This window comes from Alosa alosa, chromosome 18 (genome assembly GCF_017589495.1).
Source record: "Alosa alosa isolate M-15738 ecotype Scorff River chromosome 18, AALO_Geno_1.1, whole genome shotgun sequence".
NCBI lineage: Eukaryota > Metazoa > Chordata > Actinopteri > Clupeiformes > Clupeidae > Alosa > Alosa alosa.
Window position 1 is genome coordinate 5,626,980 of NC_063206.1, and position 27,500 is coordinate 5,654,479.

The 27,500-nt window shown below is 46.3% G+C and overlaps 1 protein-coding gene across 1 annotated transcript in view; it reads left to right on the plus strand.

Annotated features, from left to right (window-relative positions):
• The window catches only part of kcnh1a (potassium voltage-gated channel, subfamily H (eag-related), member 1a), a 106,285-nt gene that overhangs the window by 11,481 nt on the left and 67,304 nt on the right, over window positions 1-27,500 (plus strand). Inside the window, exons 8-9 of the mRNA XM_048270286.1 lie at window positions 922-1,314; window positions 20,394-20,823. Coding sequence (XP_048126243.1) covers window positions 922-1,314; window positions 20,394-20,823 — 823 coding nt within the window. The remainder of the gene's footprint in view (window positions 1-921; window positions 1,315-20,393; window positions 20,824-27,500) is intronic.

A 27,500-nucleotide genomic window follows, 5' to 3' on the forward strand; every position in this document is an offset into this window, starting at 1 on the left:
TCTAGCTTCATTGTATGTTTGTGTGTGTGTGTTTGTGTGAGTATGTGTGTGTGTGTGAGTGTGTGTGTGTGTGTGTGTGTGTGTGTGTGTGTGTGTGTGTGTGTAATGCCACCCTGCTGACGTTGCTCCACAAGATTTAGTGATCAGTGAGTGGTGGCCTGCTGAGAGACAGACACGGCTAATCGCCACAGCAGGGCTCAGAGATGGAGCCACGCTGGCACACACACACACACACACACACACACACACACACACACACACACACACACACACACACACACACACACACACACACACACACACACATACACACACACTAACACACACACAGAGGAGGATAAATGAGCCAAGAACCCTGCCAAACAGCAGCTCCTCTAAATGTACACACACACACACACACATACTCACTCACAAACACAAACACAGACATATACACACAGACACCACCCAACACACACTCTCAGACACAAACCAATCCCTGAGACACTCAAACACACACACACACACACACACACACACACAGAGACATACCAACAGACATACATGTTTACACACTTAGATGAGATGAGTGGTTGTACTGATAAATACTGTCAGACCCCCTCTGTCCCTCCTACACCAACAAACATGGCACATATGTGTTTGTGTGTGTGTGTGTGTGTGTTTGAATGTATGTGTGTGTGTGTATGTATGCTAGAATGTGAATGGAAGGGGGACAATTCTTTTACTGTTCCCCTTTGGGTATTCAAAACACATATTCTCTCTCTCTCCCTCTTCCTCCTCTCTCTCTCTCTCTCTCTCTCCCTCTCTCCCTCTCTCCCTCTTCCTCCCACTTTCTCTCTCTCTCTCCCTCTCTCTCCCTCTCTCTCCCTCTTCCTCCCTCTCTCTCTCTCTCTCTCTCTCTCTCCCTTGTGCCGTGTCCAGGTGCTGCAGTTGGGTTCGGACATCTTGCCCCAGTACAAGCAAGAGACGCCCAAGACGCCTCCACACATCATCCTGCACTACTGCGCCTTCAAGACCACATGGGACTGGGTCATCCTCATCCTCACCTTCTACACGGCCATCATGGTGCCTTACAACGTCTCCTTTAAGACCAAGCAGAACAACGTCACCTGGCTGGTGGTGGACAGCATCGTGGACGTCATCTTCCTGGTGGACATCGTGCTCAACTTTCACACCACGTTCGTGGGTCCGGCGGGCGAGGTCATCTCCGACCCCAAGCTCATCCGCATGAACTACCTGAAGACCTGGTTCGTCATCGACCTGCTCTCCTGTCTGCCCTACGACGTCATCAACGCTTTCGAGAACGTGGACGAGGTCAGTGGCGATTGTTTTTGTGTGTGTTATGGAGAGGGGGGGAGTGACAGACATGAAGTCTTTGAGTTTGGATAGGGGCAGCCGTGGCCTACTGGTTAGGGCTCTGGGCTTGAAACCGAAGGGTTGCTGGTTCGATTCCCGACCAGTAGGAAAAATGTGGGCGGGAGAAGTGGTTTTAGCACTGATCTCCCATGCCCACATCCACGGCTGAAGTGCCCTTGAGCAAGGCACCTAATCCCTCACTGCTCCCCGAGCGCCGCTGTAGCAAGGTAGCAGCAAACTGCTCCGGGATTAGTGTGTGCTTCACCTCACTGTGTGCTCTGTGTGTTCACTAATTCACGGATGGGATAAATGCAGAGACCAAATTCCTTGTATAGGCAAGTATACTTGGCCTACAAACCTGCCTTACATTTACATTTACATGGGTATAGATATGATTCATGACCTGGTGGGATCTAAGGACAAAAACATGTCAATTTTACTTTGTGTAACTTAACCTGTCTTAGCCCTTTGCTTTCTCTATGCATTCCACAAATACAGACACACACACACACACACACACACACACACACACACAAAAACACAAACACACACACACACACACACCATTTGGTAAGAGTGCATATTACTGAACGTCAGGCCTAGTTTGGCAGGCCATAAATCTCTGTTTTACCTTATTGATTAATGGAGGGTTTAAAAGGGCCCTTCATTTTCTCACTCTGAAATAGACCCAGGAGTTTACAACTGCTCAGCAAAGCACGACTCATTTTCAAACGAACAAGGTCTCTCTCTCTCTCTCTCTCTTGTCTTTCTCTCTCTGTCTTTTACTCTTCTCTCTCTCTCTATCTCTCAAACACACATCCACACTTTCTCCGGCTTTATAGAGCACAGGCATATTTCTGTGAGCCTCAGCGATAAACTGGCAGTAAATATTACTGTTTTCAGAGCCACTACTTAGTTCACAGAAGCGACACTGGAAACTATTTAACACCTCTTTCTCTCTCTCTTTCTCTCCCTGCTTAAACACACACACGCTCACACACTCCGAGCGATAGGGGGAGAAGAGCTCCGTCTGTGTGCGCAGCATAAGTAGATTAACGAGGCACAGAACGCTCCGTGTTTGTCACCTGCTGACTTATGGCGGAGATGCTCTTGTTCACCCCACAGAAACCCAGAGCAGGTTATCCAAGAGCATTCTGGGTAACGCTGCGAGTGTGTAATCAGTATGATTGGACACGGCAGTATAAGGGGGAAACTGTCTTAATTACTGCTCATTGAGGCCTATTTTACTTATTCATTTTTTCACTTTGGTTGACGTTTTTGTACAAAGCGACTTACGTATGTGAACTATTACAAGGGCTAGTCACCCAAGAGCGATTCGGGGTTAAATGCCTTGCTCACGGGCACAACGATGGCAGCCGGGCATTGAACCCACAACTCTTCTGGCCACTGCATGCTAACCCAGCTCTTTAGCTATTATGCTACCACCGCCTGTTTTACCTACTGTAGGTGCAAGTGCCTATCAATTTAATCAAGCACGGCCTACTCCACACTCTGTCTTCTTCCTGTCTGTTTGATGTATTTCTGCTCAGAATGTGAGACTGTATTTCTCATGAGTCTCAATGGTGTCGCTTAAGCCCGCGTGTCAGTGTGTGAGTGTATAGGGGCTCTTATACTGATGTCTGGTACGTGTGCGTGTCAGTGTGTGCATGTGCGTGTGTATGTGTGCGTGTCAGTGTGTGAGTGAATGGCTCTTATACTGATGTCTGCTATGTCTCCTTTTGTGTGTGTGTGTGTGTGTGTGTGTGTGTGCACCTGTGTGTGTGTGTGTGCGCACCTGTGTAAGGGTGTGTAGAAGTATATGCATATGTCTAGCTGTACAGTATGTGTGTGTGAAGCTTTGTGTGTGTGTGTGTGTGTGTGTGTGTGTGTGTGTGTGTGTGTGTGTGTGTGTGTGTGTGTGTGTGTGTTTGAGAGAGCATGCACCTGTGTGTGAGTCAGAGGCGAGATGGGGGCTTTGGCTATAGCCTTTGATCCCCACACAGTCACAGCCCCTCCACCTGAGAGAGAAGCTGAGCCAAGCCAAGAGCTGCTCTCCTCACAGGTGGAAACACACACATACACACATACACACACACACACTGAGATTTCAGAAAATGATTCTCTCTCTCTCCCCCCCACACACACACACAAACACATACACACTTTCTCACTTTCACTCTCGCTCACTCATTCTCTCCCAGACTCTCTTTTGCGCTCTCTCAAAAATATCTCTTTCTCACAGACTTTCCCATAACACCCCCCCCTCCTCCCCTTTCTCTCCTCCGTAATAAGGTGCCATCTCTGTGCAGTGAAGTAACAGCGGTGTTAGTGGCGGTGCACCAGCCTGTGGGTCTGTGGGGTTAATCGCTGTCTTTGTCCCTGTGGCTTCCTTGCTTTTAGATGGAGCCTCTTAGATAGGCCACAGACACCACTATCTATCAGTATCCTGGGAGACAAAGAGCCCTGCTGAATCCACCACTGAAGTCCACTGAAGTCTATTGGACCACATCCATATATGTTTATGTACTTGTCTAGTATATTTATACTGTGTGTGTGTGTGTGTGTGTGTGTGTGTGTGTGTGTGTGTGTGTGTGTGTGCGTGCGTTTATGGAGGGGTTGTGTGTGATGATATGATGAGATCTGTGTCCCTCTAGTATAATATGCTTTTAAACCCACAGGAGCACTGAATCACAGTAAGAAGAGACAGAGTGGGTGAGTTTAGGGACATGGTGGGTAACTGTGAGTTTAGGGACATGGTGGGTAACTGTGAGTTTAGGGACATGGTGGGTAACTGTGAGTTTAGGGACAAGGGAAACAAGGCAAGGAAGGGAAAGAGGTTAAGATGGTGGAAAAGAGGAGGAGGAATCAGTGCCCCTACCTCCTCCACCCCTACAACCACCTCCCCACCGACACACACACACACACACACTTGTTTCAGAAGGTTGCCAGCGTTCTATTCCAACGCTTTTTCAAGACATCTGGTTTAATTGTGTGTGCAGGGATTTGGGACGGCTCCTGTTTAAATGAGCTCCCTGAGGAGAGGATGACGGTGGAAGCCAGCCTAGCCTAGCCTAGCCTAGCGCTGCGCACATTCTCCCCTCAGCAGCCTCCTCCTTCTGCCAGCCTAGCCTAGCCTAGCCTGGCCACATTCTCCCCTCAGCAGCAACCTCCTCCTTCTGCCAGCCTAGCCTAGCGCTGCGCACATTCTCCCCTCAGCAGCCACCTCTTTCTGTCAGCCTAGCCTAGCGCTGCGCACATTCTCCCCTCAGAAGCCTCCTCTTTCTGCCAGCCTAGCCTAGCCTAGCGCTGCACACATTCTACCCTCAGAAGCCTCCTCTTTCTGCCAGCCAGAGTTCCGACAACTGAAATCATGGGCGCCATCTTTAAAACATAAGTCAGATCACTGCACAGCGTTCTATTACGTCTGCCAATGGACTGAATTGGGGTGTTGCAACAAATCGCTCATTATCATAAACTGTTTGTGAATGTTAAAAGGTCTCTCATATATTGCTAAAATATAAACGCTTTTACAAATGTCACGGTTAACGTTTCAAGACAGAAAAGTATGCCTACATCGCCTAATCAGTGGAGCCGCGTTTACCTTACCTTTTCCGATAGCCGTCACCGTAGCCTACGGTACTTATTGAGACATTGGCTACAAATAAAAATGACAACTTCTTGGTTGTTTTAATCTAATATTTCTCCTAAATATCAAATTAACCCTTCTCGTAGCTACTAGGTGTCATGATCAGACTGTGTCTATTGTTAAATGTCTGACTGAGGAGGCTATGATTCAAGATTCAAGACTTTTATTTGTCACTGAACAGTAGCCTATATGCCCAAGGGAAAAAAAGACTAGACACACATAGATTTTGTTTATCAATTCAAGAGTCGTTTTCTCTTTCATAAAAAAACAAATCAGACATTAGCAATATAAAAATAACTTAATTAAATAATATGCAAAAGTGCAAGTGAAAGCAATAATTTGGATCTTGAATATGAGGTAAAAGTATATGTTGTATTAAACAATCTATTAATATATTTGGTTACTTCTTACACTATAGCATATACATTATGAATGTTTGCATTCAAATCCTAGCATAACACAATCATTTGTACAACATTTAAACAACAGACTCTCTGGAAGATCCTCCAACAGGAAAAATCATATTCGAATTAACAGTGAAATCAGGGAAGAGCCATTAAAACACATTTCGAATATTATGGTAAAAGTTTTTTTTTTCATTTTGTATTAGACAATCTTATAGCATACTGGTATAGGGGGTCCTTTCGTTCCGCCTAGCTCAACTCATTCATCTGTGACCAATCCATTGGATTGTTGCTTCAGAAGGCTGGGCCTAATCAAAAACTGCTTGCATATGATTGAATAAGCCACTTGTCCGTCATCTATTGACGTGCTACTTCAACCACTCACATCGAAGCCAACCCGTGACGCTGATAACAGTCTCACAGTCGCTTCTACGCTATGTCACATCTATGAAACTCCCGCCCTGCGTCCTGATTGGCTGTACCATAAAATCTGGTGCAGAAATCACTCTCAATGGAAGAGGTCCCAGATGGATGTGAGTGAAGCTAAGCGCTATGCAGAACGAAATTCATCTGGCGAGAGTCAGGTTATCCTTCTGACCCTCTGTTCCCACAATTTCCTCCTAGTAGGGTCCTGAGGGATATAATGCAAACATTTACCACGTCCGGGCAGTACACAGCAACCATAGGCAGCACAACACGGTATTTTCTTTAGAAAAGTAATGATATCACAGATATATATCCCTCTCTTGTAAGTTGTCGCACTTGACTTGTTCATAACGATAACGAAGACTAATTGATTAATGTTGTGTCCAGAGCCTGGTTATGTCTTAAACATGGCGTCCATAAAACATGACCTTTGAACCAATCCCACGACAGAATTGTGCTGAACGTTCTAAACACAGTTGTCGGACCCCTCTCTATATACGGCTCTGGCCTAGCCTAGTGCTGCACACATTCTCCCCTCAGCTGCCTCTTCCTCCTAGCCTAGAAATCTAGACGCACATTACATTTGCTGCCAGGGCTAGTCTAGCAACTCTCCGTTGGCTTGTGAGCTCGAAAAATTTAACTTCTATCAGGCCAATCAAATCGTGTATAGAAGTCGTTAGGCGGGCTTAACGTAATGATTGATGGCAGAGTTGCAACGGTTTGGCTTGAATTCCCTGCTACTTGAAAACAAATAAGATGGATGTTGCTGTTGGCGAACAGTGTGACACGAGTTTTTTTAAGTTTTATTATTTTTAAGTTTTATTAAGTTGGCAAAAGTTTGAACTAGCCAACTATCTCCACTAATTGGGAAACGATGGGACTCATAAGCTGTCCTATTAGTGCAGAGAATTTGAAAAGACAACCGATTATCCCCCCTCGGACTGAGCACTGCAAACTGTGAGTGCCCAGACCCTACATTTTAATGTGGGTCTGGCTCGTCAGGCTATCTTTCTCCTTCTGCCAGCCTAGCCTAGCGCTGCACACATTCTCCCCTCAGCAGTCTCCTCCTTCTGCCAGCCTAGCCTAGCCTAGCGCTGCACACATTCTACCCTCAGAAGCCTCCTCTTCCGCCAGCCTAGTGGCCACAATTTACTTCAGGGCTCTCTGGGGGAGATGCTAACAGCTTTAGCCTGTTACTTCCTCAGCCACTGCACTGTATCGAATAAGCTCCCTCAGGAGGAGTTAGAGTTAGCGATGCTAACACGCCTAAAAGGGCCTTGAGTAAATGAAGTGCACCCAGTAGGCACCAGTGCTGCTAATTCAATTAAAAGGGATTGACAGCTCTGTGCCCCTCATCCCATGGCTGTTGTTTAAGGATGTGAAAGGCCTAAATAAAAGAAGATAATACAATGCAGCCTCTGTGACACTAATTCTGTGAATTAGTGTGTACAGTATAATTTAGCAGTGGTCTGATGGTACAGGTGCCCTAATTTGAATCACACTCAGGGCTCTCATTTGAATCCACAGCGGGCACTGGGAACAGGCTCCCAGGCTGCAGGAACCACACTGTGACAACAGGCGTACACGCACACACACACACACACACACACACACACACACACACACACACACACACACAGGTGTACAGTTAGAGCCTTAAAAGTGAAAAGGGCATTAATGAGAGGATAGAGGACATCTTTTTCGCGATCGACCTGTGTCTTATTTCTTCCCTGAAGGTCTCCAGCTGTTTGTGGTTAGATTGGATCCCTCTGTGGGGTCAAAAGTCACAACAGCGCTTCCATCATTGACATGATTATTTATCATTGTGATGTTGCCATTGATCCAGCTGGTGTTGATAATTACTGTACAAGGAGCATGCATGCGCACACAGGCACATGGACAGCAAAACAATAATAGCCATCACCAGTTTGTATAAATGGTCAGACACAGCAGGACCATGAAATAAACCCTCGGGTGGAGATGCAGGATGTGACATCATCTGTTTTCTTTGTTCTGTAGAAAGTTATCTGGTCCTGCTGTGACAGTGTGGAAAGTGAACGTTCTAGAACATTCATTGAATTCAACGTGGAATTTTAGACTTGTTTTGTTGCTGAATGGAATCTTTTGTTAGAATGTTCAAAAACTCAAAATTGTGTGGGATAAGGTTCCTGGGCATAGTCCTGGGCTGCAGAGGCCCAGATGGAAAAGGCTTAGCAGTAAAACGTTGAGAGTATACTGTAATGCTCACATCGACCCACCAGGGAAATCCCACAATCCCACAGCAGCCAATGACCAGGCTGACACACTGCGGCTTCGCGCTCTCTCTCCTGTGGGTCTGTCGGTTTGTATAGAACATTCATCTGGGCAGTGTCCACCTGGGTGTGTGTGGGAGACGCATGTAATTAATTAGCCAGCTAATTGTTTTCACTTTAGTGGTCGAATAATGTGATCAACAGTTCTTAATGAGTAGATTTAATCTATCTTTATTTCATTATATTTTAATATGAATCAATTCGCTATTGTAATCGTTTGTATGATTATTCAGGTTTTGACCTTCAGTCATGGCTGAAGACCAAAACGGAACAATTTACTTAAAAACTGTTGTTAACACAATGAATCACAGGGGTATGTGAATACTAATACAATTGTGAAGGCCAATTGAGTGAATTCAATTACGTGCAAATTAGAAATTAAGAGTGTTTCTATTACGATCTTGGCTCTTGCAGGTAGACATTTGGCTTACACCCTCTCCGACACCACACACTCACCGCAACCGCTGCCACACACACACACACACACACACACACACACACACACACACACACCTCTCTCTTTCTCCCTCCGACTATCAGTACCATGTGGGTCTGTCTTTATGTGTGGATATGCATTAGTGAGTGTGTGTATGAGCATGTGTGTGTGAGTGTGTGTGTGTGTGTGGTGTGTGTGTGTGTGCGTGTGTAATGGTTGAATGTGAGACGTATAGATTTGTCTGTGATCGATAGTCAGCAGCACAGCCAGCTGGTTTCAGCTAAGGCCGAACTCTTCTAAAGTTTCCATCACAATCAATCTCTTCGAGCCTAATGCCTTAAGCAAAGCTGCCCGCCTGCATCTCATGCGTCCGCGGATCAATGTCAGGGAGGAGAATTCGGCTGTGAAAAATGCCAGGATAGCTCTGGTGTCTGCACGCCTGTCTCATCAAGACAGAGGGCGAAGTCGGTCCAGAGGGACACTGGCATTTGCCCCCTATATCAGCGGCCACATTTTCACACACGGTCGTAAAGCATACAGCGCATTTATGTGCATGGATGTGACACAGTACACACGCACACACACACACACACGCACGCTCACACTCACACACGCACACACTCACACACACACACACACACTCACGCACACACACACACACGCGCACGCACGCACGCACGCACACACTCACACACACGCACTCACACACACACACAGTACACATTTTAACTTCACGACTGAATTTTAATTTCACGCTTGATTCATATCCTCAGTGAAACCTGTGAAGAGGTCTACTCATTTTTCATGCCTCTGTGTATCAGCTGTCATTTTTCTATTTTTCTATATGCCATATATTTACATAAAATACATTCTTCTATACTGTATACAAATGGGAACACTATGTTGTTCGTACACAGACTTGCAAACCCATACACTCACAGACACGCACGCACACACACACACACACACACACACACACAGACCCACCCAGCTCCCAGCTTTCATGTGGCCCCTGGGCGCCTGGCTTTTCAGTGGAGTTGTCAGCACTAATTTCCTTTAATTAGGTCCAAGGCTCTATCAGGGCTGAGCACAGGCTGCCTCGCTGGCTTCGAACCAAGCCCAGCAGAGTAGCGCAGGGCAGAGGGGAGCAGTGTGAATGTGTGTGTGTATGTGTGTGTGTGTGTGTGTGTGTGTGTGTGTGTGTGTTGCATTAGGTGTTCTGGGGATCAGTGGGGAACAGTGCGTGTGATTGTGAGGAGTGTGTAAATGTATATGTAATGTGAGTGTGTGTGTGTCTGTGTCTCCAGCGTCAGGTGTGTGACACTGTGCTGCATAACATAATCACAGATGTGGGGTGCCGACAGGCTGCTGGTGGCTGCACCTGTGAAGGTGGAAATGGAGAGCTACTCAGATGTGGGGGCAGCAGGCCATTTGCTACACACAACACACTAATAACACACTAACAACGCACTAACAATGCACTAACAACACACTAATAACACACTAACAACGCACTAACAACGCACTAACAACACACTAACAATGCACTAATAACACACTAACAACGCACTGACAACACACTAACAATGCACTAATAACGCACTGACAACGCACTAATAACGCACTAACAACGCACTAATAACGCACTAATAATGCACTGACAACGCACTAACAACGCACTAACAACGCACTAACAACGCTACCTGTTTGTGTGTCTTTAGTATTCCTGTGCACCACACCATAGTGTTTGCATTGTGCAGACAATAGTTGAAAATGGGATGATATTAAAGAGGTTTGGTGTTAGCAGTGGATGCGTTGCTGTCCGTCTGGGTTTGAGACCCAAACCCACCATTTCAAGTCTGTGTCTACAAGTACAAGTACAAGTGTACAAGTGTCGCTGTGTGTGTGTGTGTGTCGCGATATTGTAGTGTCTTGGCGTGTCGCGCAGTGTGTGTGTGTGTGTGTGTGTGTGTGTGTGTGTGTGTGTTTGTCTGCTGATGTCTGTGATTGTTCTACCCAAATCTGGCTAAGCTACTTGTAGTCCAGCCACTGGTGCCAAATGCATAAGAGCTCCCTGCTTAGAGACTTATGTGGATTGAAGTGTCTCATAACGGTCGGCTATCCAAGCAGCTATGAGGAGTTTTGATCTTAAACTTGTGAGATCTCTGCCCACATGGCATTCAAACGCCAACAGAAGCGCTGCTGGCACAGACACAGGCACTGATAACAGCTTGCCAGCCTGTTTGCTGGTGTCTTTCGGCGATAAAGTTCCTGATGCCGGTGCCTTGCCAGTTTTTCTGACCTTTTTCCTGGAACTGAATAGAGCAAAGCCTGGTCAGCAGTTGGGCATGACAGATGTCCTTTTCCTGTCCTTCGTAAGACTATATACCTTCAAATGACAAATGACAAAAAAGTGGCACATGGTTGCATACATGTATGTATAAACTGTATGTTGCTTTAAAGCAGGGCTATGCTATAGTGTTCCCTTACAGAAGTTTCAGGTTTCTGGCCAACAGTTGCCGCAAATGTGTGGCAAGGTCATATTTTCACATGCAAATTAGGTTTCTGGCATACCGTTGCGGTTAACTTTTGGCAATATCGCAGCAAATTTGCAGCAATGTCATATGCAAATTAGGTTTGTTCACTGGAGGTTTTCCATTATTGGCTAAGTGTGGCGGCGAATCATTGGAGAACACAATTGCCACTAGTGGCAAACTTCTCATTGTTGCCAGAACTTTGCTGGAAGTTTGCCTCTAGCGGCTAACATTGGAAAACTTCTGGTAATATTTTCTAGTGAACTCATTTGTTTCCCACAAATCACCCACAAGTTTGCTGCAAACGTTTAATTGTTGTAAGTGTGCACATAGCTGCATATGTTGCTTTGAAGCCTAGCAGAAGAGAGCACTGCTGTGAGGTAAATAACAAGCACAAACAACTGAGTCCAAACGAAACGATGACAGACGTCTCAGCAGATGTGGGGCTATGCAGTGTGCACTGCTGAGTCTTGTTGTTGGGATGACTATCACTTCTGATATTGACTTCCCAACCGGTGCAAAGGCACAGTGCTCTACATTACATTACATTTAGCAGACACTTCTTGACCAAAGTGACTTACATATCTCAGCTATATTACAAGGGATCACATTGTCCCCGGAGCAACTTGGGGTTAAGCGCCTTGCTCAAGGGACAACGGTGGAAGCCGGGAATTGAACCCACAACTTTCAGACTACGGCACGCTAGCCCAGCTCCTTAACCACTACACTACCACCGCCCACACAGTTAGGCAAACGCATTTGCACACAGCTGTTATAGAAGCCAGCTTGTGAGCATGTTTGACATGCAACATTGACACTGACAGTCTGAGTCAGTGTGAACAGTGTATTATGCTCAACTTGCCTCCCTCATTTAGGTCGCTTACGTTTGATTTAAAGCCTCTTAGAGTTTTGGATCAGTAAAAGGGAATGTGTTTAAGTCTGCTTTTAAAGGCAGCCCATTGAATTTGGCCAATTTGTCTAGGCAATGCCAGATACTCCATTCTCTCTGTATTGTTAGACAGTCACATCAATATGAGCTCAAAGCTGTTATTTCAAGGTAAAAGAACAACACTATGTTGCTTTAAACCTTCAAGGGTGATCACCCTGTCAGTTTACCCTGTGCATAGACCATTTCAACAAGAAAAACAAAAACAATGCTTGAACGTTCTATTTTGTTCCCAATCTACTTCCGCTTCATTAAGATAACATATGGAATGTAAAAACAGAAGCTGATAATGGAACTCTCTTGAAACGGTCAATATACCCTGTGCATGGTGTCAGTATACTTTGTGCACGGTGTAAAGCAACTTCCGTCACAAAGGTGTTAAAACTTTATTCTTATCTATTATTGTGTGACATGGTAAGAGGGATTCAAAGTGTATATAAACAAATTAGATTGAAAGGGTTCATACACCTGCATTTCAAATATGCACTGCTTGACATTAATCAGGTGAAATTGAATGAAGCTGTGATCTGTGGAGGAGGTTAACGCAGCCATCATCATAAACAAACAATCATCTCGCTAAATTAATTAGCTCATAAATACCTGATTAAATCAAATCATTACCTGCATCACGCATGAGATGTTTGCTATCAGTCTATGGACCCTTCAGCCAAGTGCATATGTAATGGACATTTTGCTGTTGAACCTGAAGTGCAGCACCATCCTTGCATGACATGGATGTTGATGGGGAAGAGCAAGCTAAGCAGTCATTGCGAAACCAGCCATTTCACACGGTGTAATTCATTTTTAGCACCAAAAAGACTGCATTCTTGGTAAGCAAATGACCCTTCCAATTGTAATGCAGATGGACTTGACCCCTTGAGCTGTGGCCTTGAGTAAGTGTCTTCTTGTCAAGTGGCTCAGACTGCAACTCCATTGGAGGTTGGTTTTCATATAATAATGGTGTTTGTGAGATGAAAACATGCTGTTTCACACTAAGATGCCCTTGCTTACTTCAGCCATGATGGCTGGCATGTGTTACTGACAGAACCCACACTAACTGTGTCAAAGCAACTTCTCAGGATCTTCTCAAATACATTTGTGGACGTGGATGTTTGCATTCTTTAGATTGTACCCCTTTCATGGCATTTCCTGATCAGGGTTGATAGATACTTTTTAGGATAAACTGTGATGGCTATCAGATCATTTAAATCTACAGAGTTCAAGTGCAGATATGGAGGAGTAGAGCAAGTGAACTTTCTTTTGTATCCCAAGACAAGTTGTGTTGAGTTAGTGTTCAAATCTCCAGTCTAAGTGTCTGACTCCAGTTGTGTTGAGTTAGTGTTCAAATCTCGAGTCTAAGTGTCTGACTCACTTCTTCACTTACTTAGTTTCCGCCTTGCAGGTAGTAACCATAGCAACTGCCACTCAGCAGAACCCTTGATAGTGAAGTTTTATAATGGCAGGTTGCCATGTGGCTTTTGACTGAGTCATTGCTCATGAATGTGTTGTTGGTGGCGATGAGTGTTTGCTGTGTGTGCTACAGAATGACTCCATCACTGAGTGGGAGGAAAGCTAGTGTGTCCTAAGTGGCGATTGTTACCCTGAAGAGATAAATCATATATCTCAAATGCCATTTTGTTCCTTATTAGTCAGAATCGTGTTGCTGGTTTCTGCTTCTCTGAGGTGGCTGTGTGTATCCTGTGCTGCGCTGTGTTGTGTTGTGTTCACACTCTGAGGTCAGCCATAGTTCATCCGATTGGACTCCGAGGAGCTGGAGGAGCCTGGCACCTGTAAAGGTCTCTTGGCAGGTCTCTGGACTCCGTGGGCACGCAAAAAAGCACTCCCATGAAATGCTGCCCTGCCGCCCAGAAACATCAATTCGTGACTTTATGTGAGCAAAAAGGTGTATGAACAGCCACCTACCACACAGACAAACACACACCTCAAATCAGAAATGTACTGAACGCTAAAATTGTCAAAAAATTACATTTTACCACTGTGCATAACAAATGATCAAATTGCAAATGTCTTTTCTTGGTATCAATTATATGATGTCTGTGAGTATAGTCACCGACTTGTCATTATCATTCAGGCAGCTCTTACAACTTCTTAATCAATCAAATTCTATTCACCATCTCTGAATCCTAATGTTGCTGATGATGTAGCTCTCAGCAGGCCGCAGAGCTGCTAGGAGACTTCCTGTGGAATCCTTGCTGAAGAGCTGCCCATGGCGACAGCTACTGAGACACCCTGCCTGGGCGGGTGGGCCAAGCTCTCTCTCTCTCTCTCTCTCTTTCTCTCTCTCTCTCTCTCTCTCTCTCTTCCCTCTCCAACACTGCCCCTCTCTCTCCATCCCCCCCTCTCCATTACTCCCTCTGTTTCTCTCAATCTCTCTATTACTGCCTCTCTCTCTCTCTCTCTCTCTTCCTCTCGCCTTCTCCGTTAACCCCTCTCTCTCTCTCTCTCTCTCTCTCTCTCTTCCCCTCTCCAACACTGCCCCTCTCTCTCCATCTCTCTCCCCCCTCTCCATTACTCCCTCTGTTTCTCTCAATCTCTCTATTACTGCCTCTCTCTCTCTCTCTCCCTCTCCCCCCTCTCCATCAGGGGCGGACTGGGACTCGGCCCTGGCATATTTGGCCCAAGCAGCCCTCAAATCGGTCGGCACACCTAATTAAATACAAAATCTTTGCATTACCCTTAAATATGCATATATGTTCAACTGTCATGGAGCACTGAAAGTGATGTAGCCTAGGCCTCATTGGTTATCTCTCTGACTGATCAGAGGTAGGCATGGAGCATATGATCTCCATATTCAAGTAGGCTAACAAGCAATTATTAAAGAAGAGTTTCTGCTTGAATTCAAAGTACCATTTCAAATTATTCAATGGGCTACAATTAAAAGCAGGACCAAAAATTACTGAAGCCTATGTGTAAAGAGTTAAATTACCCAGACATTAATGTAATTTATACCAGTTATCACTGTAGGACAACTGAAACAACACAAAATAAACAGGGCTGTTGTTGGAAATATTTTATTCCTGTAGGCTATACTACCTACCTACATTGCTGGCACATTTTGGAACAGTACAGCTACATGAACTAATTATCTTTAGTGTCTTCCAGTAGCCTATCGTAAAGGATACTGTAGCTTAGTTGGCTTGTGCATGACGTGACGTTTTGTAACCTACATTTCCGTCAGTCTACAGTCTTTTAGCCCTTCTTTACCATGATAACCCTTCCAAGACAGAACCCTTCTCTACTTTGAGAGACCAACCACCACCAGTGTTTCCCACAGAATTGGATTCAATTTGTGGCGGTAGCTGACTTTGACAAGGGGGGGCTTGTAACACAGTTGAAAGGCTGCTAATGTGTGGATGCAATTCATAACGTTTTCTACATAGTTAAAATAAAGGTTCGTACTTCTCCTTGGGACAAGCACTTTTGAATTTTGGAAAACAATTATCCATTTACATCGGGATTTTGCAAACATTCAGTGTCAGAGTCAATAAAATGAGCCCTTCAACGAAATTGACAAGCAGCTTAGAAGTAGGCTAAGCATACTAAATTCGACATCCAAACAGTATTCTAACGTTAGCTTTGAGATACTGCTTGATTTCATAACTTAACTTAACTTAACAAATTTGCGCAGCATGGTCAAGATGCTGAGCGGATTTAATAGCAATTTAGCCAGACGTCTTCTATGCAATGCTTCTATGTGGCAACAACAATCCTTCAACAATTGTGAATGTTTTGTTAAATGCACATGCAGAGGAGGGGCAGACTCTGAGAGAGCGGGCGGGCAAGGAAAGGCTGCGTGCGTAAAAAACGCAGCTCAATGGTAACGCAAGGATTTGATCTTATATTTAATTTAAATTAAATTAAATTTAACATAGAATATTCATCTGTGGCGGCCGATTTTTATTTCGTGGCGCCCTGCCACAGATTAGTCAATGTATGGGAAACACTGCACCACTCATGCCATCGATGTTGAATTTTGGGCGTCTGACGGAAACTGATCAACAATTAACATCGACACTATTTTGCTGCCCAGGTTTGCAAATCATTCATTTAGAAAATTTAAGTTGCGCTATTTGTTATTATAATCACAGCACGGCCTTACTATGTTATCATTAGGCTACCATATCATTAAATTATCCCAATTAATAAGTCATCATAGTCAGCATGGCATGTCACAGCCTACCTGCTCCACCACTGAGTTCTTATCATGTAGCTTCTAGGTTCGCACTCTCCACCTGCTCACTGTCCCTTGCTCTGTATGCTTGCTTACATCCTCGTTCAAACTCAACGAACTTCAACATGCTGCTGACATATGCTAGCCTACTTGCAATATTGTATTTTTGAAGCTTCTACATTGGTGTTAATTTTGCACAATTGTCACTACCGGCACCCGCGCAATTTAAATGTGGCAACCCGATTAACTTTTGATCGCGCTCACAGAATCCTGGCTCTGAGCCAAAATGGGAGGGGTGGGGTCTGACATGAGCTGTTATTGGATCAGTCCAGTTTCAATATTGAAATGTAATCAATGGGCCGCTGATTGTCCTTCCTTTGGGCCGATCGTTGGCCAAAATAATTAAATTATATAGCCTATTCTATGGGCCCAAAAGGTTAAGTCGGCCCACCCGGAAAAAATGCCCGGTATGCCCAGATGTGCCGGTGTCCATGCTCTCCATCACCCCACTCTCTCTCTCTCTCTCTCTCTCCATCTCTCTCTCTCTCCATCTCTCTCTCTCTCTCTCTCTCTCTCTCTCATCTCTCTCTCTCTCTCTCTTTCTGTTCTTCTCAGTAGCTGTCTGCCTGTCTTTCTTCTCCAGCTTGTCAGTCACTCCCTGTGCATCTTGCAGGTGTGCTGCTGCTAACTGGCCTTTGGTCTTATCAGTGTTCCTGACACCTATCCAGCACAGACACGCCATGACAACTGACATCTATCCAGCACAGACACGCCATGGCAACTGACATCTATCCAGCACAGACACGCCATGACAACTGACAGCTATCCAGCACAGACACGCCATGGCAATTGACACCTATCCAGCGCAGGCATGCCATGACAACTGACATCTATCCAGCACAAGCACGCCATGACAACTGACACCTATCCAGCGCAGGCACGCCATGACAACTGACATCTATCCAGCACACACACACCATGACAACTGACACCTATCCAGCGCAGGCACATTATGACCCACCCACACACCCACACACACACACAAATACACACAGAAACATTTTGACAGTCACATATACACACATAAACACACAGGCAGTCACATGTACACACATAAACACACAGGCAGTCACATGTACACACACATGTGTCTCTCCCCGAAAATAACCGGATCACACTGGAGTTTTCCAGTGAGCAGCAGCAGCAGCAGGTAGAAATAGCGCTGGTCTCTGCACAGTGAGTGGAAGAGCACAGAGCAGTGTGTGCAGTCCTCCCTGAGGTCCTCCTGGCTTGTTTTGCTCTGCGAGGTGGCCACCGCCCCCATGCATGCTTACCTTCTGTGACGTATTTTCACCACTCAATCATCTGCTTCTGAGACTTCTGTCATCGTTTCGTTTGAACTCAGTTGTTTGTTTTTGTTTGTTTCTTTGTGCTTGTTATTTACCTCACAGCAGTGCTCTCTGTTTTCTGCTTCTCTGTTTTTTTATTTACAATATTTTATTTATATTCACCTATTTTTTAAGCGTCTTGGTTTTAGGTTTTTTTTATTATTATTACTCAGAATTTGAGTCACCATGTTTTTTTTCTGTTGAGTTGAGTCATGTTTTTATTGTTATTCTTTTTTCCGTTTGATCATTCATTTGCATTCTCTCTCTTCTTCTTTTTCTCTATGTCACTCGTTCTGTTTGCATGGCTCCTCCCCTTCCTGTGTTTGTTTGTGGCGAAATGAAGAACTGGAACCATCGCGCTGTCACTCAAGTAGGACTTCTTTCCAAAATGCGGGGTTTGATTGGTCTAGTCTGATACAAGCCCCCCACCCACACACACACACACAGACATTCACTACTACCTGACCTGGTAAAACAAATGTGAGCAGTGTGTGTGTGTGTGTATGTGTGTGTGTGTGTGTGTGTGTGTGTGTGTGTGTGTATGTGTGTTGCTCAGTATTGCTTTTTGCTCTATTTAGGCAGCAACAGGAAATTAGCAAACATCTGATATAAGGACTTACCTTTGCTGATGAAGTATATTAGTAAATCATCTCTGAAGTTGAAATGAAATATCACCCAGACCAGCATAAGGGGCAGAACTGTTTCCCGCCAGATTATCAGATTTGGGATTATTTACATTTCAGTGGTCCTTGGTAGACTATCTTTCCTATGCACTGGACCACAGTAAGCATGCCGTTCATATCTTTGTCTGAATTACCTACAGCTGCAAAGCAAGCTGGGTTAATATACTTGAGCATTGTCTCTGAGAGATATTTTGTGAGGACCTAGTCCAATAGTGGTCCCAAGAATAACAGCATCTATCTCTCAAACTAATCTTTCTGTGCTTTTGAAATGCATTAGTAGTTACAGATCATATAGCAGGAACTATGGTCATCTATCAGCCAAATATTCCATGCCATTTACTTAAAGTGCACTACAGCGGTGATGCTGGCCCGAAGGAGATTCATTTTATACCATTTTCACGAATACAACTCATATGTTTGTATATAACGGGTGATGATTTTTCAATTTGCCGTTAGACCAGATGCCCAAATAAGCATTAAAAATGCCTCTGAATAAAAATCCACTTACAGTGTCGTTTATGACAGAAGGTTAGACAGACCATAATGACTATGTGATGACTGAAGATGCTGTGCAAACAAGCATGTAAAATACTCTCTCTCAAAACACAATCTGCCACTCTTTCTACAAACACTGTGCTGGCCCAAGTCACAAGCCTTTTAAACAATTAGCTCCCCACTGTTCACGGCCTGTGTGTTTAAACTCTTAATTTGACCACCGGAGCTCTGTAATGAGGTTAATTAAACGAGGCTGCATGAACAGAGAGCGCCTAATCTGACTAATGTTTTCTGCCTGAACAGAAAAAGACACTTATTAAAGATTTCAATAAGCAAAATCACTCCTAATTATATTTGTTATGGCCTAAAATTTATATGGCGATACTGAAAGGCCAGGCTGCCTGGGCCAGTGTCCAGGCCCCAGTGATTATAGATCCAATCTCACAAAGAAACCTCGCACGTTCAATAACACACACATTGGGATTGTAACCAAATAAGGCATCATCATTGTAGTACACATGCACACGCGCGCGCACACACACAGACACACACACACACACACACACACACACACACACACACACTCAACTGAAAAACCCATTAGCTAAACCATCCATAGTTGTGTGGTCCACAGGGACTGTTACATTGCTAATCCCCTGAATTTACTCACCATAACACGTCAAATCTCACAGTGCCTGCAAAGCTTCTCCCTCCACTGACACCCACACACACCCACACACAAACCTTTCATTTCACATTCACATAGGCTTGCTGTTGTTTTTGAAGTCGGTGTGTCACACACACCTCTGTGTTCTGCGGAGGTGTTTTGTTTCTGCTGATGTCTTTCACGAGTCATCGGCCCATCACTCACATCTGACCCTTCCTCTTCCTCCCCCTCTCTCTCTCTCCCCCCCTCTCTCTCTCTCTGTCTGTCTCTCCCCCTCTCTCTCTCTTTCTCTCTCTCTCCCTCTCTCTCTCCATCTCTCTTTCTTTCTTTGTCACCTTGTCTCTGTCTCTCCCTCTCTCTCTCCCTCTCTCTGTTTCCCTCTCTCCCTCTCTGTCTCTCTCCTCTCTGTTTCCCTCTCTCCCTCTCTGTCTCTCTCTCTTTCTGTCTTTCTATCCATTTATCTCTCTCTCTCTTTTCTTCTGCCTCCCCTCTCTCTCTCCCTCTGTCTCCTTCTCTCTCTCTCCTTCTCTCTCTCTCCATCTCTCTCTCCCTCTCCTCTCTCTCTCTCCCTCTCCTCTCTCTCTCCTCCTCTCTCATTCTCTCTCACTCTCTCTCTCCTCTCTCCCTCTCTCTCTCCTCTCTCTCTCCCTCTCTCTCTCTCTCTCCCTCTCTCTCTCTCCCTCTCCTCTCCTCTCCCTCTCCTCTCTCTCTCTCTCTCTCCCTCTCCTCTCCTCTCCTCTCCTCTCTCTCTCTCTCTCTCTCTCTCTCTCCCTCCCTCTCTCTCTCCCTCTCCTCTCCTCTCCTCTCCTCTCTCCCTCTCTCTCTCTCCCTCCATCTCTCCATCTCTCTCTCCCTCTCTCTCTCTCTCTCCCTCCATCTCTCCATCTCTCTCTCTCTCCCTCTCTCAGGGCATCAGCTCCCTCTTCAGCTCGCTGAAGGTTGTCCGTCTGCTGCGCCTGGGCCGGGTGGCCCGCAAGCTTGACCACTACATCGAGTACGGTGCCGCCGTGCTTGTGCTGCTGGTGTGCGTCTTCGGCCTGGCCGCCCACTGGCTCGCCTGCATCTGGTACAGCATCGGCGACTACGAGGTCATCGACGAGGACCACAACCAGGTGCGCACGGACAGCTGGCTCTACATGCTGGCCGAGTCGGTGGGTACGCCGTACCGCTTCAACGTCAGCGGCACGGGCAAGTGGGAGGGCGGTCCGAGCAAGGACTCGGTGTACATCACCTCGCTCTACTTCACCATGACCAGCCTGACCAGCATCGGCTTCGGCAACATCGCCCCCACCACCGACGGAGAGAAGATCTTCGCTGTCGCCATGATGATGATTGGATGTGAGTACAGGTGAAAGCAGGTGTGTGGATGTGAGTACAGGTGAAAACAGGTGTGTGTGTGTGCGTGTGTGTGTGCGTGCGCGTCTGTGTCTCTTTGCTCGGCTGATTGACTTTTCCCTTATCTTCAGATGTCTGCTTAACCCAGCTAACTGGGCACTGCTCGGTTCACCTTTGCTCGGTTGATTGACATTGCCATGTCTTCAGGAAACACAATTTCTGACAAAAAAAAAAAACAGTCAAGTCATCTTCACCCAGCTAGGTGTGTGTGTGTGTGTGTGTGTGTGTGTGTGTGTGTGTGTGTGTGTGTGTGTGTGTGTCAATGTGTGTTCAAGTGAAGTCTACTTGAGACTATAGTACACATAACTTCAAAGCATTAAGTCAAGTGCAGCAAGATCAATTCACTGCGTTAATCTGAGTCAGCAACTCATTGCTTACAGTGTGTCTACAGAGACAGAGACTGGCTTTACATCATCCTAGTGAAGTAGACTTTGCATTGAACTGACTGGAAAGCATATGCCATGAAAGTAGTTCAGGGTAAAATGAAGTTAATTGGTTCACACATATTACTTTTTGTACAATTATTATTGTATCTTACGGGTTATCATTATCTTATTACCGTATTATCATACGGTTTGGTTTTCAGATGTAGGTCACGTGGGATGACTGTTGCTGACTCAGCAGTTTTGTCAGTTGAGGGATGCAATATATTTGTCATTGCTTTTAGGAAAATCATTATCAGCTCATTACAGCTTTCTGCATATGCACCTCGGCCTTTATTTGTTGAAAGGAGAGCATTCTCAGATATTCACTTGTTATGAGTATCCTAGAAAACTTGCTTAGTCGCAAGAATTGGAGTCTAAATGTAACTATGATTTGTGGTTAAAAAAATTCAATATGATTTGTGGGTTATGTAATAAACCCTGAGGGTAGTGTGTGTGTGTGTGTGTGTGTGTGTGTGTGTGTGTGTGTGTGTGTGTGTGTGTGTGTGTGTGTGTGTGTGTGTGTTTGAGAGTCCTCAATAGATTGATGGTCCTGGTCGTGGGGTCACCCTTCACATTTCATTCTCATGTCGGAGTCCAGTGGTTCAAAGTCACAATCAACCACGACCACACTCACACACAGGTAACTATTATGTGAGTAATAGTGTGTGTGTGTGTGTGTGTGTGTGTGAGAGTGTGTGAGAGTGGTAAAAAGAATGTGAGGTGTGAAGAGTGTGAAGTGTGAGTGTGTGTGTGTGTGTGTGTGTGTGTGTGTGTGTGTGTATGTGAGTGAAGTGTGTGTATGTGTGTGTGTGAGTGTGTGTGTGTGTGTGTGTGTGTGTGTGTGTGTGTGTGTGTGTGAGTGTGTGTGTGTGTGTGAGTGTTCCCTGAATGAGCCGTGTTGCGATTTAGTCATGTGTGGTTGTCAGCGTGTTTGATGAGGATGCTGTGGGCGTAATGACTCTCTGTTGTGGTCTGTGATGGTGTGTGTGTGTGTGTATGCGTGTGTGTGTGTGTGTGACTGTGTTGTGGCTTTATGATGGCATGTGTGTGTGTGCGTGTGTGTGTGTGTGTGTGTGTGTGTGAGTGTGTTGTGGCTTTTTGATGGCGCGCTTCTTTGCCACATTAAGATGAATGAAAAGCAAAGATGCAAATCACAGCAGGCTGCTCTATCACTTTCACGCTCACTCTCTCTGTCTCTCTTTCTCTTGTGCTCACTCTCTATCACTCTCTCTGATCCTCCATTGCTCCGCTTGTCTGTCTGTCTCTCTCTCCCTCTCTCTTTCTCCTCTCTCGCCTCTCCTCTGCTGCCAGATCTCTTGTCTCCCTCCCCCCACCCCATCCCCCTCCCACGCGTGCTGGGGGCCATTTTCCATCCATTGGCCCACTTCAACAGGGCCCATGTGTGTGTGTGTGTGTGTGTGTATGTATGGGGGGGATTGTCTTCCCAATCAAGAAGCCCCCCACACACACACACACACACACACACCACCACCTTCCTTTCCGCCTGTGTTCTTGAACAGAGCTGGCCTGCGCGACTCTCTCTCCCACGTCTCAACCCACACGCAGCACTTGAGGATGGAGTGAGCACAGCGGTCCACACACACACTCCACAGCGCTACACACACACACTCTCTCCTCCGCTCCTCCGCTCTTGGCTGGTCTCTGGGTTTCGTCCGTCTGTCAGGCTCTGCTTACAGCAGCCGGGGCACGAGTGTGATGGAGGGCGGGCTATAAACAGAGCAACACTGTCAGCGCGCGGCTGTTTATGGGGCCTATACACAACGCCTTTGAGTAATGCGCCCGCGTCACCGGCGCGCGATGAGCGAGTGGCACCGCGCTAAACAAAGAGGCCGCCAGAGAAATGAGCAAACGCTCGCCGACTGAACTTAGTAGGTCAAGCCCGTTTTTTATCCGCCGGGTGTGTGTGTGTGTGTGTGTGTGTGTGTGTGTGTGTGTTGGGAGGCTGTTAGGCTGTTAACCACAGGGAGATGGAGGCAAGACAAGAGCAGGCCCATAGAGCTCAGATACATGTGGCCTTTCTGAGAGCTTGATCTCAATCATCCTCCTGTTCTGTGTTTCTGAAATGTCAAAAATGTTACAGCATTCTGGAACATTCTTTTTATGCACAATGCAATAACACCAGTGCGGAACTCGTTCTCACACACACTTACTCACACACACACACACACACACACACACACACACACACACACACACACACACACACACACACACACACACAAGGCTAGAGTGGTCGCCATGGTGAACAGGGAAGAGCTTGTGTTGCCGACACACACATGCACCGAAGACACTTAGAGACCAGCCATGAGCAGGCTACAGGGGAGAGGGGTGGAACATCACACACACTCACTCACATTAAGATACTACAGTGTAAGAAGGGAAAATAAGGAGAAGTGTGTGTGTGTGTGTGTGTGTGTGTGTGTGTGTGTGTGTGTGTGTGTGTGTGTGTGTGTGTGTGATTCTCAGCGATTTTGTGAATAGTTCTATATAATTAATTCAGATCCGTGACAAAGAGATGACCAGCCATGACCAGACTGCAGGGTTGTGGTAGCTGCTGCAACATCACACTGTGTGTGTGTGTGTGTGTGTCCTCAGCATGTTCATTTAATCTCACCTCATATGGATGGTTGAGCCAAACAGCTCTACCAGTATACCAGTCAGTCCCTTCCAGACGTTTACAGACAGAGCTGTGTGAGTTTCGGGTCTCTGCCATTTTCACCGTCGCTTGGACATTTCCTCATGGCGAGGCAAAGAGAAGCCGCGCAGCAGGAACTAATGGCAGCCAGGTTACTTCAAATGGATTGTTGTCTAAGGACTGTGATTCACTCCCTAAGATGCCGCCTTTGAGTCCTGAGAACAGCAGGGGACCTCAGCTGACGGTGGGCCTGAGTCATTAACTATGGCTCTCCAGCGACATTATGCTCAACCCCACCGTGTACTCACCCCCCCCACACACACACACACACACATGCACACACACACACACACACACACACACACACACACACACACACACACACACACACATACTGTACACAGGAGACCTCAGCTGACGGTGAGCCTGAGTCAGTAACTATGGCTCTCTATCGACATTATGCTCAACCCCCCCCCCCCCCCCCCCCCCTTGCCGTGTAAGAAAGACACAGAAGCAAAATGGCCGCCGAGCTGACACTTCCTCTCACCGGGTGCTGCACAGCGGGGAAAATAAACACCTGCCGCATCGTCATGGTAACCGAGTGTGCTCTCTGGCCGGGCTCTCTGGACAGGATACTCCGGCAGAGGAGAGTAAAGCCAGACCTGACCAGATAAGACAAGAGGGCCTTCCCTCCTCCGCTCCGCTCACAGTACACGCTCTACTCCGGTCAGATTCAGAACCTTTGTGATGCGGTCAGTATACTCGCGCGACAGTGTGACCTCACGGGAACGCCGTAACTATTTATATTCACGCGTGGTGGTCGCCACACTAGTTGCTAGTTGAAATTTCTCGTGTGCGACAGAGGAAATGACGTCATTTTGACGTCACACTGCCGTGTGACAGGCCGGGAACGGCAACTGTAAAAAGGCCTTAATGCTGCGGTGGTGGTGAACCTTTAATGAGCACGGCTGCTCTGTCAAGTGCACACACAAACCTAGGGCCCGATGACAGGTCAACCCAGACCAGAGGAGGGGCATCCTCAGAGGAAGGGGTGGAGTCAGAGTTGGACAGAACAGGTAGAGGTGCCAGTAGTCAGCATGCTACGTAATTGTTGTTATTGTGACTGCTACGTATGCTGTATTTGTTTGTTGTTATTGTGACTGCTACGTATGCTGTAATTGTTGTTATTGTGACTGCTACGTATGCTGTAATTGTTGTTATTGTGACTGCTACGTATGCTGTATTTGTTGTAATTGTGACTTTTTCACAATCCAAATGTTCATATTCACCTTATTCCGAGTGCAAACATGGGGGGCGCTAGCTTTGCCCACATTGTCTCCGAACTTCCGATTGAGCAGTACATCCATTGCGATACATTGAGATAACAGAGCTCTATCGAGATGACTGGCATCATATGTTATGGGTCATCCTAAAGTTAGGAACGTTTATTTAGGATTTTGGTGACTTAAGACATTTCTCTTATACACCTTTCCAATCTGAAGTTTGGAAAACACTGACTTTGGAGCGGCTGTTCTGTAATGACTTTCTAAACTAGTTACCATAGTTACCAAACATATAAGGATTTGCGAGTTTCTCCATACGATACAGCGGCCACTGCCACATCATCTACCCACTCTGTAGGGCTGAATAGCCTTGGGTAGCGAAGTACAATATTGCAGTCTGACCTCCTGATGGCATTTGTCGTTTACCTCCCAAGTTAGCCTCTCTATCCTCTTCTGCCGTATTATCCCAATGAAGCTAACTAGACATAGCTCGCCGACAGGAGGTTTAAAGACAACGTGGAATTTTAAAAAATGGGCGGGGCTGAATAAGGTGAATAGACCCTTTCAAGAGAGTTCCACTATCAGCATCATAGTTGGCCCCACAAGGCTTCCGTTTTAACATTCCATATGTTATCTTAATGCAGAGGAAGTAGATTGGGAACCAAATAGAACGTTCAAGCATTGTTTTTGTTTACCTTATTGAAAGGGTCTATACAAAGGTACACACTGTCACACATACATACACACACATTAACACTTGTACCTGCTGGTGTGTTTGTGTTTGCGTTATACTAATGTGCTGCCTGTTTGTGTGTGTGTTTGTGTGTGTGTGTGTGTGTGTGTGTGTGTGTGTGTGTGTGTGTGTGTGTGTGTGTGTGTGTGTGTGTGTGTGTGTCTGTGTGTGTGTCTGTGTGTGTCTGGTGCACTGGTTTGTGAAAAAAAAGACATTGTCTTTGGGCCACCATTTGTAGCTGTAGGATACTGGACTTTGTAGAAATCCCTAGGGTGTCCATCTGAAGCAGCACACATACACACATGCACAAACACACACACACACACACACACACACACACACACACACACACACACACACACACACACACACACACACATGTACACACACACACACATACACCCCTTTTATTTCACATTCACATAAGTTTGCTGTTGCTTTTGAAGTCCTTGTGTTGTATATATATTTCCACCTCCTGGGAGAGGGAGGCTGTTCTGTTTTAATATTCCCCTCATAAATAACAGTATAACAGACAAACAGTATATGCAGCGTCTCCCCTTTATCCTGTGTCTGTGCATATATTCTACATTTCCACAGTAGAGAGAGGCTTAAAGATGGCAGTAAATTGGAGGTATAACTGACAAGGCATTGTAGAGACAGAGCTAACCCCAGGAGCAGAGTGAGGAGAGAGAAGAGCAGTGAAATCCCCATGTTATCCTCCTTTAGGAGTGATGAGAGGAGGGGAGACCCTGCCACCTCTTAACGGGGCAGTTTGACAGGAGAAGTTTTGTTTTTCTGGGTCTGGTTTCTATCTCTTTCTTCGGATATCATGAATCATATGGCGGCCTGGGATGCCTGGGACGGTCAGTCAGGCTCTTGCGTGCTCGCCTTATATTTGACACCGCCGCCTTGCTATGCCTTGCGCGCCTCGGACCTTGCCTGGCCTGGCGGTACGCGCGCCAGTCGATCAAATCGCGCGTGCTCACTAACATAGTGGCGATGGTATGACGACGCCTTGCCTTGCACTTGCCTCGTGCGCCTTGCCTTGCCTTGCCAGGCGCGCCGCCTGGATCAGATCGATCGCGCATTAATACCGCTAACACATGGCGATGGTGGCCGGTATGGCGACGCGCCGCCGCCTTGCTTGCCCGCGCGCGCGATGCTTGCCCTTTACTTGCTTGCGCGCGCGATGCCCTTGCCTTGCCGCTTGCGGTCTGCCCTTGCGCGCGCGCGCTGGGCGATGCTTGCCTTGCCGCGCGCGCGCGTGCCCGTCGCGCACGCACGCGTCACTTACTGCCTGTTGAAGTCATACCTTGCCTGCTACTGCCGCGCCGCCGCCGCCCCTTGCCGCCGCGCGCGCGCGGTCTTGCGTGCCGCGTGCTAACGCGCGATGCGGTCTGCCTTGCCCGCGCGATTCCTTTACACGAACACACACACATGCAGCAGCACAGGCCAATTCATTGTGTTTAGCGCCTGTTTATTAATGATCTGTGTTCAGGGTCCAAAAATAGTGTATGTAAAAT